The 22772-nt window shown below is 35.7% G+C and overlaps 2 protein-coding genes across 2 annotated transcripts in view; one reads left to right on the top strand and one right to left on the bottom strand.

The window, feature by feature from the left end:
* LOC145669499 (polyunsaturated fatty acid 5-lipoxygenase-like) overlaps nt 1-16260 on the top strand; it is a 134222-nt gene extending 117962 nt beyond the window's left edge. Inside the window, exons 12-14 of the mRNA XM_081737679.1 lie at nt 4442-4710; nt 10522-10685; nt 15602-16260. Of these exons, the coding sequence (XP_081593805.1) occupies nt 4442-4710; nt 10522-10685; nt 15602-15716 (548 nt within the window). The 3' untranslated portion in view covers nt 15717-16260. The remainder of the gene's footprint in view (nt 1-4441; nt 4711-10521; nt 10686-15601) is intronic.
* Nucleotides 16261-19281: 3021 nt separating this feature from the next.
* The window catches only part of Rep (Rab escort protein), a 51010-nt gene continuing 47519 nt past the window's right edge, over nt 19282-22772 (bottom strand). Inside the window, exon 11 of the mRNA XM_081737678.1 lies at nt 19282-22260. Within this exon, the coding sequence (XP_081593804.1) occupies nt 22024-22260 (237 nt within the window). The 3' untranslated portion in view covers nt 19282-22023. The remainder of the gene's footprint in view (nt 22261-22772) is intronic.

Here is a 22772-nt window from a genome sequence, read left to right as displayed (position 1 = left end):
GCACCAACGCGAAACAAGGTTTTTCATGCCGTCGGAGAAGAATTGTGGTGCCTGCTAGCGACACTATGGCCGAACTACTGCTTCCACCTCAGCGTCACAACTGTAGGTGATCCTTATGTTTGGGGAAGAGGCAAAATTCGCAGGGCTCAAGATCCACGTTATAGGCAGGATGAGGCAGAATGTTACATGGCCAGCAGATGGGACAAGTGTGAATTTTTCGACGGAGAAGAGGATGCGTGGCAGTTCGTTTCCGGGTCGTAATGGTGTATCCACGTTCTCGTTGCCGACGATGAATGTTTCTGGGCGCACAACCTTCTGCAGTCAGAAATTCAATAACAACCTACAGTTTCAACCGGATGTGACCAATATGCCATAAGATTGTTTCATTACTCTGAAACGAGAAGAGACAGGAAGGTGAAACAAGTGACATTCTATAGCTTAAACATCAGCGCATTAATGATAAACAGTTCAGAATGTTTGCAATACTATTGGCCACGTGGTCGTTGCAATACTATTACTTTCTGAATCGCCATCGTGTAAACTTTGTAATGATAAAATATCATAATCTTTAAACACTGTTGACAGGAAATTTCTTCTTTTTCAGCATAAAATTCTGACAATTTTTTAAAAAATAAATAAATAAATAAATAAATAAATAAATAAATAAAAAATTTTCTCTCGCTACTATTATTCCAAAATATGATAAATACATATTAATTCTGCACATTTTCCGCATGATGGGTCGCGTAATATAAGGCGTTACTTGTTGATAGATTTATTTTTTTCTCCCTAATTGTTCTTTCTATTGCATAGCAGGAGCAACTTGATTTTATTTTCTGAACACTAGAGCAAGTCTTAATTTCATAGAAATCAAATCAAAACTAGAAAAGAATATAATAAAAGCTTATTTTAGTATTAGTATTATGAAATACGTGCACTGATATGATTATATGTTGCTCCTCTCTAAAATATATAGAGGGTAAGTTAAAATGATGGATCCGATTCCAGAAATTTATTCAGTCTGCAGTGAAATCAAATAAACATATGCTATTACGAGAGATATGCAAAGAAAGTAAACTGTCAAAAAGTTTTCTTCAAAAATATCACAAATCGCCGCAGCGCCTCGAAGAACAGCTGTGTGTTAAAACCACAACTTTTCAGGAGAAGCAAAAAACATTCCGAACTCTTAAAAATTTTGCCAAATACACGGAAACACTTGAAAAATATAATAGTAGCTTGCTTCAACAGTATTATATTACTATTTTTCTGTTTATGTAGCACCTTTTTGCGACTTTATAAGCACATAGAGGATTTGTATACATTGATTAATGCGTACGTGATGAGAACCACAATCCTTTAATTTCAATCTATAATTTTTCATTGCTGTGGTGAAACAATTGAATGTTAACTTATGACATTATAAGAGACGCTGTCTGACAGCTTTCTGGTTTATTTGCCCGACATAACTAATTTTTTCGACGAAAATGTCACATAGCGGTTCTTCGAGGCGCAGTGACGAAATGTTCTTGCGTAACACGGCACTGAACACCTTGCGTAACACGGCACACATCAAGCCGATAGTCTTATCTCCTGTCAAATCTTTTGTAGCATCTTGAGATCAATATTAGCAATTCATTTCATGATGGCTGCTGACTCCTAGCGGTAGAAAGTGGAAACAGTGTGGAAACGAAGAATGTTATAAAAATAGAGGATCTCTCCATATGTATCTCCATTATATTAACTCAATGAAGCCAAAAAAAAAAAAAAAAAAATCAAGCATTTGTCAGAGTACCGAGCCCGATTGGCTACTCTCGTTTCCGCCATACATGTTGGCTCAAAACATTGCAATCTTATTGGGTGCAGCAGGAAGAGTGGGAGGTGGCGAAACTGTGTCGTATGGCTTCACGATTTTGTTGTATAGGCAGATCCTCTATTTTGTGACATCCTTGGTGGAAACTAACTTTGGAAAGTTAACCTTTCGAAGCGCATGTCTCACTATAACATTTATTTTATTAGACTTCTGAAATCAGGTCCATCATTTTGACTTGCCATGTACTTATAATTGTTTTACGATTAAACAGGGGTGCCCACAAGGAGGGGCTATGACGCAAACTGCGTCATTGAAATATTTGGGGGGGTTAAAATCTATATAAATATGTTTGATGAGGGGGGGTAAAATTACTCGAAAAGATTTCTTTCATGGAAGAACACCTACGGATAGACAATTGGGGGGGTGCGTCATAGACATAAGGGGGGTGGGCACCACTGGATTAAACACTTTGTAGCAAAGCAACGAACGTACAGTTTTAAAGGAGAAACCATATATTGATATTTATTTATTTATTTATTTATTTATTTTGCGTTCAAGACACCACAGTATTGTACATTTGTACATGCGATATAGAACATGTCAAATCCTATTATTGTCTATATAATAAGCTACTGCTATAGTTCCTTATACATCACATTAGTCTTACAACATGATGCATATATATATACATAGAAATACCATACCTTATCTACTCATCTACCTGGTTTTATTCATAGTGCGAGAATCTGTAGGTTTTTTTTTCTTTACATTATGTTATCTTCATTTAGTGTTTAGGAAACACGTATTGAAGATATTTGATTATAATAATATATAAATATGTAATAATAAAATAAATACCTTCCTATTGATTCATCCAACTACAAGTTCCTAGCTTGAGAATGTTCATAAAATTCCGAGAGAGTATAAAAGCAGTGCTCTTGTAGGTACTTTGTTAGTCTTTGTTTAAAAAGGTGATCAGATTTTGAGTTTCTTATGTTGATGGGTAAGCTGTTATAAATTTATTATCTCTATGTATATTATCTCTAACAAAGTGCGAAACCACAACAATCGAAGTGGGGTGGTGGTGGGGAAGATAAATCTCCACATTGGTTTGTTTCCACATAGAGAGTTCATATTTGAATATCCATGATTATTGAACTACGTGAGGTTAGGAATACCACACATTGCTGAAATACAGGGTCTTAATGCATATATTTTTAAACTGGGAAGCAACGATTCAAGTACACTAGGAACCACACAGTGTTGCCAAATGTAACCAATTTTTTTTAATTTTTAACAAAACACATAAATCGACTCGTAACTCATACGTATGGATGTTCTGTCGTCAATTTTCAGTTTGTCTAGTTGGGGTAGCTTGGAAACTATGAAGCGGATAAAATAACTTTTCATTTCCACCGATAACCAACCGGATGAGGCCTCTGTAAGGAGGAATTAGGGAAATTTCGTGGTGATTGCGACATACGTTGTTCTACGGTGTCCAAAACCTCTTGTGTAAGAATACGGCGTTGCTTATTGCATTGTTTTTCGTGTACAGATTCAGTCTAACGAAATTTTGAAACAAGTCTACATATTGTTGACTCGTTTGGAAGACTACTGTTGGGAAAATGTTCACGAAATTCTTGTCTCACTGCGACATATGAGTTGGAAAGAAAATATGTTCAATAATGAAAACCTCTTCTGTAGAGTACCTCATTGCACCAAAGCAAGAATCACTTTACACATTCAACACAACACGGAACACAAAATAAACTTTCCAAGCAAAGTGACAAGACTCACTACAAATGTGCACTGCCATCCGAACACGACTCGCGTTTCCTTCGGTTTTTTCCTTTTTTTTTTTCAATTACAAGCAGGAAATGTTATTTCGCTAGTTAACTGTGCATGTAAGTAAAAGTGTTACCTTGATAATTTCAAAGTTCCTTTTTCATTGTTTTCAGGAACTGCATAATGTAGATAGATCCTTAACGCACTTTTTGATGCACTGAAACATCAGCAGTGTTGCCAATTCAGAGTAGTAATTTATGAAAACTACGATTTCCGTAGTTACCTCCTTACAGAGGTCTCATCCGATTATTTATTGATGGAAATGAAAAATTCTTTTTTTCTGCTCCATAGTTTCCAAGCTACTTCAACTAAACAAACTGAAAATTGACGGCAGAACATCCATATGTATGAGTTATAAGTCAATTTACATGTAAAAAAAAAAAAAAAAAAAAAATATTTACACCTTCGGTTACATCTGACAACACTGCATGGTTCCTAGTGTACTTCAATCGCTGCTTCCTAGTTTAAAAATATATGCATGAACAAGGCTCCATTTTGGTACAACCATTATTTGTGTATCGTTTCCGGTTCAAAAGTTCTACTATGCCAAACTTCGGGTTGCATTGTATATTGGACACCCTGTACAGGTTAATTACGTATGACTTACTATAATTAATTTGCGAATTTCTGATAATATTGTCACTTTATTTACCCATGGTAAGTAATTGGGAGGGAAACTTTCTTCCAAAAATATTTAGTGGGGGTAATCTCCCCACAATTTCGTACCGTGATGTCTACTGTTTTTGACTACAATAGTTGCTGTTAATTGTTCTTTGATATTTGTAGATTCGCCGAAGAATATTATCGAAGATTATGAGTTACAGAATTGGAGGAAAGAGATAGTGACGTCCCAAGAAAATGGTGGATTAGGTTTTCAAGATGTCCCTGGCACAGACGAAGGATTCAAAACTGTTGACGAAATCATCGATGTAGCAACGATCATTATTGCTACCTGTAGCCAAGGACATGCAGCTGCTAATTTTATGCAGTATGACTCATATGCCTGGGTCCCCAATTATCCAGGCATTTTACACGGTCTTCCACCAGAGGAAAAGGTAATTCAATTTTATTTTGTTTTTATAATCTATATACTGAACCAATCCGTATATATGAAGAAGAGTCGTCAAATGATATACCACTTGTATATTTAAGGGCCACGGTGGCTCAGTGGTAGAACGTTCACCTCTGGTGCTTGGGGTCCTGGGTTCGATCCCAGCCCCCGCGACGTGAACTTTGTGGTGGACAAACACTGTGTACTTGGGTTTTCTCGGAGTTCTCCCGTTTCCTCCCACTTTCCTCATTCCACCATTTCATTCATTACTCATCATCACCGTCTCCTTTAGCCTAACCGGCATAATCGTGGGACGTAAAACTCAAAAATTTCATTTCATTTCAATTGTATATTTATAACATACACTTAATACACACTTGTATTTTAGGATACGAAATTTATTTTATGTAAGCTATAATCAATAATTGTATTCGTTTATACATCTAGAAATTTGTTCACGAAGTGTTCTGGTAGATTTTCGTTAACTTCTTGAATGTTTCTATTCCACCCCACCCCCCGCTATTCGAATGTTTCGGGAGTTTAGTATATAAGACAGTACCCACGTCTGTCTATATCACAGATCTTTATAATATCTACCACACAAATCTATATAATAAAAATTTGAAAACGCATTCTCTAATCTAAAATTGAATTAAGGCGTTACTCTGCTAGTGCAGCAATAGCTGGCATGTGGCATGCGGCAGGCAACAGATGTTGCTAGTATGTCATGTAGCTTCTTGGCAAGGGGGCAAAGAGCGTGTGGTATGCTACACGTGTTGCCCAATGTTCTATGGACTATTATGGAAATTTGTGGCAAAGCAGAGAACTTAACCCCTTACCGCATGCCGTGCCATATATGGCACATCCCCTTTTTTTCACTTTAGCTTTTGTGTGATTTATCAAAGGCGCCAGATGACTGTTTCGTCTGCTGTGTGAGATATTGACGTGTATGAATAAGAGATTTGGGTGTCATCTGGCATGTTCTTTGTGAGTTGTATTAGGCGGTTAAACGTTGACATGTGGTTTTTGTGAAGCAGTGGATTTTTGTCAGTGAAAATAATTTTTTGGCGAAACATTGTGCGCACTTTTCCCAAAGAACTGAGAGTATAGTATAGACATAGTAGCCCTATATTGTGCTGCCAAAATGTCTCGAGCCGTGGCATTGCAAAAATGCAAACTAAAGCTCACACCCCGACACACCCACGCACGCGTTAAGCCAATAAGCGTTCAGCAGTTGCTAAGCGAGAGAGCCTTAGCGAAAGAGAGTGGAATTTGTTCAGCCGATAGCAGCGCCTGAAACGGAAAACTAGGTGTCAAGTCAATGTGTTGTATCTATAGTATAGTATCGATATTACTGCATAAATTGATATATATGGCAAAATTCCTTCCCTGCCCACTTCTAGGAAAATTTACCTTACTGCATAGTGTGCCATATATGGCACGTACTTATTTCTTGTCGGGATTAAGTGAAAAATCTAAAATTCAAGTTTTAATTCATTTTTCAAGTTCCCGTATGAGGATTTCAATACTGTATGAGGATATTTTTTCGCTGAAAGAAAAAAAAAATCATGCAGAAAGGGCACTAAGGCAACAGTGTTGTCATTAAGAATCTGACATACTAAAACCAGTAATACAAAATTAACCATTTTTCTTTTGCTAGTTTTTCATAAGTGAAAGGAGATAATGAAATGCAACTTACTATAGTCATAAATAATATTATTTTACAACAGAAAATATGAACCTGAAGAATTTTCAGTGTTGCCAGAGTAATATTTCTCCTAAAATCTAAGTTAAGGCAGCTACTAAAGGAACGAACTCAACTGCATTTGATTACGTATCATGCTGTTTTGATATCTTGTAAACTACTTTCTAAATAACATTATTATTTAATTTTAATAACTATATGTTAAAACTATTTTGTTTATTACAAACTAAATACATTTATTATTTAAAAAGTAGTTCAGAGGACTCCAAGACAACATGATACGTAATAAAATACAGTCGAGTTCGTTCCTCTAGTCGCTGCCTTAATTTAGATTTGGGGGAGGAATTGTTATTCTGGTAACACTGTAATTTCTATGGATGGCAAGACTGAAAATTCTTCAGGTTTACATTTTCTGTTGTAGAATAACATTAACTATGATTATGGTAAGTTGCATTTCATTATCTCCTTTCATTTATAAAAAACAAGCAAAAGAAAAATGGTTAATTTTGTATTACTTTTAGTATGTCAGGCTCTTAAGTCCAACGAGCTTTCGATTAATAATAATTATATTTTTAAAATGGAGAATGTCCCAATGCAGCTTCATCCCGTTCATAGTTCGCGAATTGTCACTAAACCATAAAACTAAAGATGTTAAGTAACAATATGATTTTGCGAATGATAATAGGTACCGGTACTGGATCTAATTACTTAAAACTAACTACTTCTAGTCATTCACTGTTATCTGTCGTCAAACTTGTTTCCTGGAAACGTCGGTGTCAAATAGAAAGATCAATAGATCATACCCAAACCACAATTTTCATTTCATTGGAGAAGTATGGCGAGCGGTTTCAACATATCTGTTTTCATTCTTTTTATAAGCTTTTTTTTTTTTTTAAATTGATCATTCCATTTTCTCGAACGGAAATTGTAGTATGCTGCAAGTTTGTGGGCCCGACATGTTACGACATGCAGAATGACACACAGTTGCACGCCGTGTTTCCTCAGTTGAATGCTCGTGCTGTCACATGCTTCATGTTGCCCAAATGTTGCTTTGGTGAAATAGCGGTGGATTTGACTTGATTTAAATTGATTTATTGCGTTCATTTGACCATACAAAGTACACAAATTTGTACATATGGTATAGAACATGTCATTTCGAAATAATACATTGGTTAAATACATCTCTTCACAGAGTTAATAAACACATACAAACAAACTGTAAGCATACAAATATAAGGACTAAAAATTTTTACAATAAAAGAAGGAAAAAAGGAAAAATTTATTATTTAATCTAATGGTTAAATTATATCAACATACCAAGTTTTACTGCCTTCAGAAATAATGAAGGATTATCCACTTATATACTCATCTACAGAATAATAAGATTTACAAATTAGCGTATTTTTAACTTCTCTGAAAAATTTTATATCATCTTTTATGTATTTCAACTTTCTCGGTAATTTATCCACTACATACATACAAAACAGAAACAAATGTAATAATATATATATGCAGCCGCCGACCTGTCATAGTATGCTCACAAAGATAGTTTCGATCGACATTTATGAAAGTAGGATCCACCTTTACAAGGTATCAACTTTACAGAAACCAGACAACTGCTATAGGAGGAGATCAGAAGGAAGCAAGAATAAGTAAAGAAGTAATACAAGGACGCGGGCTTTCACCTCTCCTGTTCAATGCTTATATAGAAGAGGCTATGAAAGAATTCTTTGATAAAAACGAGAAAGGCGTAAAAGTAAATAGTCAGATTTTCAGCACAATAAGGTTTGCTGATGACATAGTATTGATAGCGGAGAACGAAAAGGATTTGCAGGAAGCACTTTCAAACTTGAACGACCAACTGGAATAAAACACACAAAATGAAGATAAATAGGAAGAAAACCAAAGTCATAAAGTGCACAAGAGCAGGACAGGAAAAGGCAAACGTATGGCTAGATGGAGAGAAAATCGAAGGCGTTAAGACTTCCCCTACTTAGGAAGTCTAATATCCTCGGACGGAAAAAGTGAAAAAGACGTAAGTTCTAGAATAGCACAGGCTAAACAAGCATTCAATAGGAAAAGAGGACTACTAACATCAAGAAATGTGTCGTGGTTGGACGTTCGTAAACGAGTTATTAAGACACTGGTATGGAGCGTGGCGCTTTACGGATCAGAGACGTGAACACTGAGAAAAGTTGAAATATCCAAGCTGGAAGCATTTGAAATTTTGTGTTGACGCAGAATGCTGTCCATATCATGGACCGAAAGAAAAAGGAATGAAGACGTACTAAAGGAAGCTAATGAAGGACGACAGATCGTGAAGATAATAGGAAAAAGAAGAAACAACATGCTTCGCCATCTTATTCAACACTCCAATTGGATCACTGTGCTGATAGAGGGAAAGGCAGAAGGAAAACCAGGAAGAGGAAGACCAAGGATAGAATATCTAGATGCAGTTACGAAAAAGAGGCCTTATCAAAGTATAAAACAGTTTTCCCAAGGGAGAGAAAAGTTTTAAAAATTCCATGTTGCACACCAACCTATGGTTGAGGTAAACATGAAGAAGATGGTCCACCTTCTTATCTAATATCTATCAAATCTTTTAGTAATAATATATTGCTGATCATAGAGAAGGCGAAACGTTCTAAATCCTGTCCAATAGTTTGGGCAATGAAAGCTCTGAGAAAAGAAAAAAAAAAAAGAGCTCCTCCCTGGCTAAGCGGTTAGCATACGCGCCTTTGGCGCGGGAGACCCGGGTTCGATTCCCGGCGGGAGCTCATGTGGTTCGGATTCCACGTTAATCAGTAGGTCCACGTCTCATACAGCCTCGCTGCTGAAAGGGACGCTAAACTGAAATTCAATTCAATTCAATTCAGAAAAGAAAAAAAACGGAACCTTTAATTTAACTTGGCTATAGTCCTGTCTTTAATGATTTCGAACGTCAGATAAAATGGAAGTATTGTAAACGACGAACAATGAAGTAAGATAATATTTTTTTAAGTCTTTATGAAACAAAAGAACATTTAAAAATAAAGTAGAAGTGAAACAAACCTAGTTAAGTAATCATAGTATACTTTGTGACAGAATATAATATCTATATTAAAATGTTAGTTTTATATGTTTGTGGTCAAGGAAAGTTTATATGTTGGTGACCAATCTTTTCGACAGTCAATTTTTGGGACCCATATGATCTAGAAAGATACCGTTTTCACTGATCGATTGCAAATTTTGTGTAGATTTTTCAGTTCTAATTGAATATATTTTTTTTAAAAAATGGCCGTTGATTTCTTTATTACATTTCTTAGGGGTACACTGGAATGGTAGAATTTTTTAAAAAAGTAAAGCATCATATCCTGTGAGTTTTACATTCCAACACCACATATTTATATAAGGGGTTGTATATCTTTCAGGCGTTTCTTTCATGGCCAAATGATAATGAAAAACGAAGGATAACTATTTCTCCAGTTTAAGATAAATCTTTATGGTTTTGAGTGTTTTACCCAATGAACATCATATATTACTGATATTATAATTAATTGTATATGTAATGTATTTGCTTATTACATACTGCATGCAGAAAGAAAGAAAACACTGGTCATACATGAATTAGGTTCAAATTTTGCAAACGGTACGAGATATTGAAAAAATAATCGAAAAAAAATCTTCCCTTTATGGCACCCCTTTCCGATTCTTATGAAGACGTCTTTCAATTGTATCTGTAAAGGGACATGTACAGATAAGAGGAATGACAAGGAGATTCATGCTCATATGTGAATGATGTGCTGTGTAAAGAGCACAAGTTCAGCTAGTATGCTATTAAAATTGATCACTGCGTCTAGTGTCTCGGCGCAAGGCAACATTATTTTCTTACTTTTTTTGAGTTCTTTTGTAGATCTGACGACGATTCATTCACAGTCGAAAGCTTAAGAGTCCGGTTTGTTCTTATACTCTATAAAACAGTGATAGGGTATTTATAACTCACCGCGAACCAGAACAAAATAAAAATAAACTTAGCGCCAAAAAATTAGAGATATTGAAGATACTTCCCAGTCTGTACGTATCTTCCTCTTCAGTTAATTCTTTCTAATATGTACTATTTGTTTATTCCAGCGTGAAATGACGATGCAGGAGATAATGAATTTCTTGCCGAACAAGGTTATAACTTTAGATATTATGGTTATCACAAAACTGCTCAGTATGAAGGGGACAAAATCATTAGGAGACTTTGAAGTCCAGTACATGTATGATCCTCCGTCTGTGCAAGCAGCGCATGAGTAAGTGTTTTTATATAATTACAGGTATCTTTAGTGTTTAAGAAAAAATATAAGAATGAGTCTCCTTAGAATTCTTACAGGGTTTCCCTCCCCGTTCCAGTCGCCAGCATCGCGCTCCCCGGCGAGGGGACTTGTGGTGCGGCGAGGGGGTCTAAGCTAACAATTTAAGCAACGCACTGGGCGGCAGTTGCGTCCGAGCTGTCACAGTGAGGATCACGCGCAGCTGTATGAATATTTGTCACGCTAGACGAACCGTCAACGCCGTTTCCCACAAAGAAGTCCTTGTACGCCTGCACAAAGCCTTCAAACGGAAACGACCGGAGATTGCTGATCGTTGAAAGCTCCACCATGACAACGCTACAGCCCACCCGCCTACCTAGCCCGGATAGGGTTGCAACCTTGCCGCAGCCACCGTACAGCCCTGATGTGAGCCGACCAGACTTTTTTCTGTTCCCAAAACTCAAGAGAAGCTTGAAAGGTCACCGTTTCGACGACGTTCCCGCCATCCAACGGGTAGTTACAGAATCTCTGAAAGAGGTTACAGCAGCTGACTTCCAGGGAGCTTCTGTAGCGTGGGAATCGCGTTGACAACGATGTATTGACGCCCAAGGAGACTATATTTGAAGAGTTTTAACAGTGTGTACCGATCAGATCACTAAATTCTTTTTGCCAGGCCCAGTCTCATTACCAATCCTTCATCATAACGTTTGGAAGAAAAGGAAAACTATCAGTAATGAAAGTTCTTTGTTGACCCAGCAGTCACTGAGAACTCATAAGTTAAAGAATCTGATCAGGTGATCGCAAAAATTATCCTTGGGCTTTTTAAAAATTATAAATAAATTTTCAATATAGGATTTTCTTTTACAAAAATGGAATTTTCATATCTCACAGTGAGCTGAATTTCACGATAACGGCAAGCAATGTGGCTCTCATTTCTGGCAGAAAGGCGACCGAACTGTAAAAAATCAGTTTTGGGTATGTTTGGAAGCTGTTTTATCACGGCGACCCAAAAGTGTTGAAATGACTTGTTTTAAAGTGTGTCATCTAGTGACTGACATTAGAACTACGTGGACCAATGCTTCGTGTAACACGTAACTAGTTTCAACAACAGACAAAGAATATACAGACCGCAAACTCCGCGAAAAACTGGAAACTTGAGGAACAGTAGCGCCTCACAATATACGACGACTGAACTAACCAATCGATCTGACGTTAACGACGTGGACATTTCGAAATTAACCGTCTCTATTGACATGTGGTCCAATCCAGTCCAGAGACAGTACAAGAAAAACTACACACTAGCTAATCTGATCTTTCTGCACTATATCTAATACTGAAAAACAGAGCAGACAATATCAATCCGCTGGTTAATATGACAACCCAGGACGTCACGCTCCCAGTCCGATGGCAGCGTAATCACACTCAGGACGATACATCATCCCGCCCACCGAGCGTTGATTGGCTCTTCCGCTGTGCAGACGATCCAAACTGATTTCAATAGCACATATTGGAAGTTGCTCGTCTGTATATATTCTTTGTCTGTGGTTTCAACCGTTTCTGTTCATTAGCCTGTAAGTACGGATGTAGTTTGCAAGTGGAAAGTTTTCGCCTTGTCACAATGGTCGAAGTGAGACGGTATGCGGTGGTATGCCATACCGCCTTTTTTTTTTTTTTTTTTTTTAAGTGATGAAGGCATACCGTCTCTGGTTTTTCAATGATTAAAACATACCGTCACTGCAAAGTAGATGCTAAATACCTTTAATATACATCGCGACAAAACATAACCAATTTTTTCCTCGAAGGTCAAGATCTAAGGGTTTACTTGTCCCTACCATAAATCCTTCATTGTAACTAGATTTCGGCGTTGCCGCACCAACTCAGGTAGAACTGTATAAAGCTCTCAGTGTGGCTAACCCCATTACGGTTATCATAGTAGCCCGAGTCCATGCAGATTTCTAAACACATTACCACACAGAAATGAGTGCCATAAGTCCAGGCCTTCTAAAGGCTGTTGCGCCAGGAATTTACTTATCATTATTATTATTGCTAATAATAATATGTAATATTAGTAATAGGCTTAATAAAGATTCTGTCTGTTTATCTGCTCTGCTTGTAAGTATATTATTTCTAACTTTAAGATATAGTTATACAGGTCAATATATAATTGTTCAGTTTCTTTCTAATCTGATTCTTCACGTGTATAAAAACTGGACAAACTACAAATTAGGATACTATACACAGGAAATTAATAGAGGTAATGATAGCTTTATTACTCAGATATTAACCTGCATACATTAATACATGTGAGGATTTAGGTACTTAATAGAATGGTTTTTAATCATTTCCTTTTTAAGGAAAAAAGTTTTTAATTGTCATTATAGACAGATGGTCTGTCGAATGATTAATAATAATAATAATAATAATAATAATAATAATAATAATAATAATAATAATAATAATAATAATAATAATAATAATAATAATAATAATAATAATAATGTTTTCCCAGGACATTGAACAAAGTTATCGTGTCTAGCAAAATATTTTTGATGAAGACAAAGATCATGTTGTCATCGAGATAGATCAATCGTCCTCAGAAACTGAGGAAAACGAAAACGAGGACATATTTTGAACTCTTGAAGTGTTAAGTTCCAATTGTTTATTTTATCTATTTATGTGAGAATTTTCAAAATAATGTTCAATCAGGTCTGATGTAGTGCTTTATGAGATCGATTCTAAGTTGCATGAAGGTCATAAACAAATAATAATAATAATAATAATAATAATAATAATAATAATAATAATAATAATAATAATAATAATAATAATGCTATTTATATAAGACTAACATTAGTGAATCACGCTAACTCCTAATAGTAAATCACGTTGATGCTCATTGCAATAATATAATGCAATAATTTAGATTTGAGCATTTATATTTATGTATCAGCAAGTTCGTTGGTCGGTTAACTATATTAAAAAAAAAAGGAATGCAAACAATTAGAGCTCCTAAGTATTGACTTTAACCTATAATTAGTGCTTGAACTTTTCAGGTAAGCTGTACCCGCCCGATACCCATTGCGTTTGGTTTACTCGATCCTTAGACCTGATAAACTCGTTTGGCCCGTGTTTGGCCTGTTTGGACCGTTTGACCCGATAGACTCGTTATGAGTTCGTACATGATAATTAGAACAATTTATGTTATGATAATAAAGTGAAACAACACATCATTTACAATAATGACACACGGGATTATCAGGTCACCCCTATTCATACGGTTTAATTGGGCAAACCCGATTCATACGGGTAAAAATACAATATCGGTCCAACGTGCGGTCCAGGATCTATTCTATTTTCCGAGCATTACCGAAAATGCACAGTAGCCTGAAACGGCTCGGACGTAAAAACTATCATCATCATCATCATCATCTCCACCACCACCACCACCACCACCACCATCATCATCATCATCATCATCATATTATTATTATTATTATTATTATTACTATTATTATTATTATTATTATTATTATTATTATTATTATTATTATTATTATTATTATTATTATTATTATTATTATATTAATAGGAGAGAAAATTACTTGTTGAATGACGTGTACGTATTTTATCCCTATTTTAAATGGTTATTCTGGTTTTATGTATCTGCTTATTGGTTTGCAACACTCAGAAATAATAGTTCGAGACTTCATTGTTTACCCTGGCGACAGGGAGAGCGGCTAAGCTTTTGTAATACCGGCAACATCCAACTGGTTGACAAACCGCACGTAGCCGCTAACAACCATATGACAGTTTTACTGCTGGTAAGAAAACTTGGTTTAGCTTTGAAAACCACTATAAATCCATTTTTATATACAGTAATTGACGAATAACTTTGAATGTAAAGAGATAAGAGATTTACTTATGTAGAAATAATTTCTAAGTTGACAACACCGACATTTTTCTTACCTTTTCCTATATATATATATATATATATATATATATATATATATATATATATATATATATATATATATATGTGTGTGTGTGTGTATGTGTGTGTGTGTATCTTCTTGTCTTAATGTATACAAATGCCATGTTTTGAGAATGTGCGGATTTAGGGGTTGTCTGCTGTGGGAGTGGACCTTCCGGGTGTTTGGAATAATCTACAGTCGCGTGGGGGACAGGGAATTTTCCAGCAGGACATTGTTAATAACCTCATTCGATTTTTGGACATTTTCGTGTATAATTCTCTATAATACAGCATAAGGGATTTCTTTTTTACTTTTTTCCCCCCAGAAAGTCATTCGAGGGGATCTAAGTCTTTCCTGCCCCCCCCCCCCCCCGCGTTACTACAGAAAAGCTCTCCAATACTTTTCAGTGATTATCTAAATAGAAATGCAATCTTTCAGGCAACATACCCTCACTGCATTTCAACATTTAGATAAGCGGTATGTCGAGTCAAAATCGTAATAAAATATACCGCCAACACTGCCTTGTCATCACTGTCATAAACAGGCAGAGAGTGGTAATTAAATTTTGTGTTAAAGCGGGTAAAAGTGCATTGAAAATTCTTGAAGCCATCAGATCTTCCTCCTATCAACCACTTTCTCTTCTCAAAATTGAAATTTACCTTAAAAGGACGCCATTTTCAATCAGTGGAAGATATTCAGAGCGTCGTGACAAAGGCTTCGTAACATCCCGAAATTTACTTTTCTACAGACTATGTGGAATTCGAAGCAACATGCAAACAAGTCTCATCGATCACGGGGAAATGTATTTTGAAGAATGAATGTAAATTATGTCAATATCAGAATTTATCTGTATTTTATTGAAATTGTCTTACGACTTTACCTTGTATAGTAATAGATTTGTAAAAGCACATATGTAATTTATTCTTTTTATGCATTTTTTTTCAGGTACCGCGCTGAATTAAATAACTATGCGTTAGTAATTGAAGAAAGAAACATGTCGAGGGACAAAAAGTATGAATGGTTAAGCCCAAAACTTGTGCCAAACGCTATCAGTATATGAAGACATTTGACAAGGAACACAGGGACTTTTCATCATAAAGTTTAAAAACATTATTATACCCTGAGATTGACAGACACGATCCTTGTGTATTATACGCGTTGCAAACTACTTGCAAAATTAAGAAATCGCAATATATATATATACAATATCGCAATATATATAGTTGAATTATATAGCAAGATAGAGGAAGTATTTTATATCTAGACGCCAATTTTTTTTCAAACTGAAAATCTGTTTGATTAGACGTTGAAAAGTATTTAGTTGCAATGAATTTTTAATTGGTTTATTAATAAATTTTAGTTCAACTGCAACTACATAAAATACCTACAAAAAGATAAGCTTCGATCTACAAATTGTAATCAAAGTAAACCAATTGTATTTAATAATTGTTGACACAAGATTTAAACTAAGAAAAAAGAAAAAGCAGAAACTTAGTGGCTAAATTTGTCAGATTGGTTATAGTTTACTTTCTAGTGAAGAATATAGTAATTTTGTATGATTTTTTTTTAAAAAAAAAGAACGAATAAACTTTGTACATAAATCATTGTCGCGATCACTTTCTGTTCTATACACCTATTTATTTATTTCTCGTTTGCTTGATGAAGCTACAGAGAGTTACCAGTAACGAAACTGAAAGGTAGAACTTCCTTGTGTCTACAGTATATGGTTTTGGTGCGGGAGACCTGGTTCGATTATGGTGGGAGCCCATGTGGTTTGGATCCTATGTTAAACTATAAGTCCACGTTTCATATAATCTCGGGACATTAAGAGCCTTACATACTGAAAATAATACAAAATTTACCATTTTTCTTTTGCTTGTTTTTCGTAAGTGAAAGGAGATAATGAAATGAAACTTACCACAATCATAAATAATGTTATTCTACAACAGAAAATATGAACCTGAAGAATTTTCAGTGTTGCCACGATAACATTTCACCCAAAATCTAAGTTAAGGTGGCGACTAGAAGAACGAACTCAACTGCATTTGATTACGCATCACGTTATTTTGGTATCCTGTGAACTACTTTTTTTAAAATACATTATTATTTAATTTTAATAATTTTATGTTAAAACTATTTTGTTCATTACAAACTAAATATAACTATTATTTAAAAAGTAGTTCACATGATTCCAAGACAACATGATACGTAAGCAAAATGCAGTTGAGTTCGTTTCTTTAGTCGCTTGCTTTACTTAGATTCTGGAGGAAATGTTATTCTAGCAACACTGTAATTTCTATGGATGGCAACACTGAAAATTCTTCAGGTTCAGATTTTCTCTTGTAGAATAACATTATCTATGATTATGGTAAGTTCTATTTAATTATCTCCTTTCACTTATGAAGAACAAGTAAAAGAAAAAATGGTAACACTTGTTATTTTTAGCACACGTCAAGCTCTTAAACTGCAAATCAACAAGTCAAATAAGCTTAAAGCTAATCTGGGAGTATTACTGTCCACAAAGTAGTTCTAACGACATTTGTCAAAACGACTCTGCATAAGGAGGAGGGTATATAGTTAAGCAGACAACTCTCTTCCACCATCGACGCGAATGGTCCCAAGCTGCATCGTTCTTTCTTTATTTCTTCCCCAATTCCTCGGTCAGTATGATCACCGAGGTATATCATCTCTCATATGAGGAGAGCAAACATGGTCAAAGATGCCGAAAGCCCAGAAATCTAAATCCTAATCTTAGAGAATAGTATAGAAAGAAAGTGCTATCAATGGAATATATTTTAAAAAATCACTTCAACGCATCAATTCAAACACACTAAAATAATTATCAAGCTTTTTAAAAAAAAATCTTTACCGAATTCCCAACATAACCTACTTTTTATTAATATTACAGTGTTCCGAAACTTCACAGGGCAATCCATGTAGTTATGCAACCACATACACGCCAAGGAATGTATGGTTGCCTATGAGCATGTTACTTTGTCGTAATTAACTGAACATCCACTGAGGCGTTTCATAGTCTAGTTCCATAGATTACTATCGGATCCTAAAGAAATTTATATGGGACTATCAGAAAAATACACTTTTTCAAACAAAAAAGGAATAATCAAAATCAGTATATTTGTATCCAAGCTATGCGTGAATATACCCAGGACACAAAAGGTTGTTCGAGAGCTCCTTTGTGGCTAAGCGGTTAGCGTACGTGCCTCTAGCGTGGGAGATCCCGGTTCAATTCCCGGCAAGACCTCATGTGGTTCGGATTAATCAGTAGGTCCGTCTCATATAGCCTCGCTGCTGAAAAAGACGTTAAAATCAACTCAACAAAAGGTTGTTCACTTCCGACCATTTCTGACGGGCACTCCCTTTAAGATATACCATGCTACCACCATCGACCATTCAGTTGGACTCCCAGCATCACACAGCATCGCAGTTTCTATTGCAGCAAGCTCTGGCGCAGGACACGCATGAAAATTCTGTCCCATTCTTCCCTGCAGGCTTTCCACAAACCATACAGGATGCGCAGGCGGTGAGTTGAAGACTTCGTTTCAACAGTCCAAATGCGCAAACATCCATTTGGCTGGCATTTGGGCTTTTCACAGGAATGTCTTCAAACGTAATGACATGGTTTCCTAATTATTCTGCAATTTCCTGATAAAAAGTAGTGATGTTTTAGCGAAATGACTCGAAGTCTTGCCCATATGGATCATCACCTGGTTCGCGTCCATTTCTTACAATTGTAGGATGTCTCTCCAATAGATAGATGTCAGAATGGATTCTTGGAAGTATTTTGCATTCACATTTACGTTTCTGTCCACCTTGCATATCATCAACTTATCCTCATATTAGAATGCCGTAACAACCATAAAGCTGTGGGAAACTTTCCCTGCACTGACAAACAAAGTTCTGTCCCTTGCCGTCAATGTCACGATATGGGATCGCCCGAATGTGACCACCAGCTGTGAAATGGACTTAACTTTTTTTCCATTTGAAACCCGCCAGGTACTTTTCATACAGTTTTCTGCAGTTCGTCTTACGTTCGGCAATGTGATGCGGTGGTGTACACAGGCCTCCCGCACACACTTCAACCTGAGGCGCTTACGAACTGTTTTTTTTTTCACAGTTGACGGTGCGAAGTGGAAGCTGTGACTCATATCACGTTGCGTCGGGGATTTCCTTGGCATGCCAATCGACGGATTCCCCTTAGTACTACGGGTTCACTTTGCTTGCAGCCCATCTCCTGGTGGTTTTCGTGGGTGAATGTTTCGCAAGGGGAGCCTGGTAAGTGTAACGGGCTACAATAGCTTTCGCAGTAGTCGGCGGTTCTAAGAATAGATAACCGGAATTGATGGAAATTAATAATTTCTGGTTCTAACGTTAGAAACACATCATATCATGGTCATAATATTCGATACTAAAGTACGTTCGATGTGCCAGAGGGCCGTGTGACCTATAGATGGTGAATCAACATTGAAAATAAATTCAAACTGAGCTTGATATCTTTTGTTTATTATAATTATTATTGGCATTAATACTAATACAAAATAGATTATCATTTAACAGCTTCACTTTTCACTATACATAGTTTAAAACTCTAATGAAATTAATGCTTTAAAAAAAAAGAAAGAAAAAGAAAAGGTTTTATTTTTCAATATGTTCCTCCACAAACATTTTATTCAAGATATTTCCAGTTACTTGAGGTACAAGCGCTTACCAAATTTTAATAATAATAATAATCATAATAGCAAGTTTCCGATACATTCACTTTAGGCACCCCCAGTATAAGGTTAATCGATTTTTATAAATGTACTAAGTTATTAACGTTTTCTTACAAACTGGCTGGACAAGTCTTCAAAGGCATTTAAAAGCAAATGCACGCCGGTTTCTTTTTCATACAGATAATGACAACTGCTTCTTAAGCAAGCTCTTTTTTTATTTTAAAAAAAAGTTAATATTCCAATTTTTACCAGTTTCTTTTCTGTTCAAATATCTGAATATTGTACAATTAGATCTCCACGTTTATATAATTACATTTAAAACAAAATAAATAAATATCTTGCTACAGTGACCTATATAATAAATTTGGGCAAATATACATACAAAGTTTCATTTTTTTGCAATATTTATAAATATAAGCTCGTGTACAAACAACTAAGCATGTACACAAATCACAGTACCTTTTTCGACTTCTATAAAGCGAATATGTTTCACACTGGATTTATTACAAGCATACATTATATCACATGAGAAGATTTTGCCTTTTAAATTTTTACTTTTACTATATAAAGATCAGTCTTTATACATACATTTAAAAAGCAAGAGAAAATGATTAGCCTTTTGGCTTCATATGACAAGACTCACTCGTCACATCAACTTTAATGTTGAAGTCATTAAGTTTGAAGTACTGATTAATCGGATTTAACGTCGCGAAAATTTATTTATTTTACACTAATTACAGAGTCGTTAGTTGCAACTACGGTATATATAAGTGGAAGTAGCACATTTTTTTTCTTTATTTCGATTAACCCTTTTACGATCCATGGTACATTTTGTACCATAATGTAGTGTTGTCTTTAACCGCTTAGTTAGGTCCTATAACAACTTTTTTTTTTTTTTAATTGGTCAAGTTAATGGATTAAAGAACACCCCAGATGCATTTCGGAACCAGATGGTCAACTTGGTGGCGCTAAATGGGGGGCGGGGAAGCTGTGACAACACATTTTTCCTTGAAGCAATTTTTAAAAATGTTTCCACCCTTAACTTTCACGACACCACATTGAAATTTTGCATGTGTACGTAACTACGTATTTTTCCGGTGATTTTAAGATTCCTACTTCAACTCAAGACCCGGGCCAGAAGGGCGCAATTTTTTTAAAAAACGTTACTGTGGGAAAAAATGCGAAAAATTTTTGAAAAAAGTTATTTTGAAAAAAAAAAAAAAAAAGACTCCCGATTTTCCCGTTTCAGGTGTATGATACGGACATGCGAGCGGTACCGTTGGAAAGGTTGCTCCATTGTGAAAAAAAAAAAAAAAAAAAAAAAAAGAAGTTATGAATCATGATCCTACGATACAGCAGTACTTGTTTAATTGAAAGCTTAAAATTTACCTAAAAAGCCAAGATCGTAAAAGGGTTAAAACAAATCAGTCACTGGCAAATCGTACATTCAAGGGTTAATGTTGATTTCACTTCACAAACTTACTTTTCTTTTAAAAAAACTTTCCTTAAATCTTTTATACCCTAAGAAATACATAATCACTGGTCTTACCTCTTCACAGCTAACCGTACGGATTGAATGTACTTTTAACACAGCACGATTATACATTATTTAATCGAAAAGATAACTGGCTTTGGTAAGAATCGATGTGAATTTCAATTTTATTTCAAATTTAATGGTTTGTTCTTGCAATTATTGAATTTTTACAATGGATGCATCCCACTTCCTCCCTGTACCTCTTCTTGTAAATCTAAAACGCGATTTTTTTTATTTTTATTTTTTTAGCTTTCCAGAATCCAAATAAAAGAAAACCGGGAAATGAAACTGGGACCACAAAATGAGAGTGTTAACCAGTCAGTATTAAAACCTCTTAATTTCTGCTCCAAAATATCGATCCCATTCGGTTTTAACAGGAGCTACCGAGTAAGAAGTTACGTACTTCACGCCCGCGTACTGATTCAATTTTTCGTGGACCATCTTGTATACAAAAATGTTCATGTTGGCTTGAGAAATATCTACTTTCTCTAATGATATGTACGGAAACAAACTGTCAAAGAGTCTATGCGTAATACTGGAAATATGTAGTTTTCTAAAGCAATAGTAATAGTTTTTCGATTTTATAATCACGCTGTAATCCCATTTGTGGCTAGTTTAGAATAATGACCAGTACCAGTACGTGAGTCTAAACAGTGGCTGTGCCGTTAAAAGTTATTTTAACCCTCTATCGCTCTAATAACGAAACAAACTTAATAAACATGCAAATAAATAACAAATAACGGGTTGACTTGATCAGACAAAACATATGACTAGTACATATACATATATTAATATATATATATACATATTTAAAGCGAGGTAAACATAACACCATGTACTACCGCCATTTTCCTGTTCTCAAAAAGCGCCAAACAAAAGAGAATCAAATGCCGAACATGTTTACGATTGGCATGTGCACAGAAGTGACAGATCAAATATATTTATATACATATAAATTAAATCATGAAACGCAAAATGGAATGTTACAAGGTTCTCTTTCATTTTGGCTTATTCTAAAGAGAATATAACTTAAAAGTTGTTCGTTATTTTCTCTTTTAACTTTGATGATATTACATGGAAACATATCTTCTGTCCCTTGAACTTCACTCTTCTTTTGCAGCCTCCGGTGCATCTGCCGCACCACACTCCGTTACTTCTTCGTGCTGAGTAGCGTCTACTGCTCCTGCTTCCCGCTCCTCTTTTTCATCTGCTTCGGTATTTCCTTCAAACGCTGGGCCTGGCGTCTGTCCTTCTTCATCCTCCAATACAATCTCCTCTGGATCAGGAGCACGGGGTAAGAATTCACAATCCGGGTACATTTTCTCGAAGATTTCTCTGCCCTGTACGATAAAATTTGGACACAGGTTAGTGGCACTAAATATTTAAGAACAGTTTGCGTAACTTTAACCTAAATAAACAGCTATACTTATTGCATTTCAATTTCTTTTATTTAACCGATTATAAAAAAGTATTCTTGCATCTATTACTCGTAAATGAAAATGGAATGAAATGAAATCGTTAAAAGACGGTGACAATGAGAATGAATGAAAATGGTGGAATGGAGGAAGTAGGAGGAGACGGGAGAACCCCGAGAAAACCCATGCACACGATATTTGTTCATCACAAAGCTCACTTGGATCGAACCAAGGACCCCATGCGCCAGAGGGGAACGCTCTACCACTGAGCCATCACGGCCCCACCTATTACTCGTAAAAAAATGAAATCTTTAAGTTTTACGTCCAACGGTTATGCCGGCTCGGCTAGGCTAAAGGAGATGATGATGATGAGATATGAATGAAATGGTGGAATGAAGAAAGTGGGAGGAAACGGGAGAACCCCGAGGAAACCCGCG

The sequence above is a fragment of the Thermobia domestica genome, chromosome 14, assembly GCF_964235325.1.
Source record: "Thermobia domestica chromosome 14, izTheDome1.hap1.1, whole genome shotgun sequence".
Lineage (NCBI taxonomy): Eukaryota > Metazoa > Arthropoda > Insecta > Zygentoma > Lepismatidae > Thermobia > Thermobia domestica.
The sequence above is the reverse complement of the archived record's forward strand: the minus strand, read 5'-3'. Positions and strand labels throughout refer to the sequence as shown.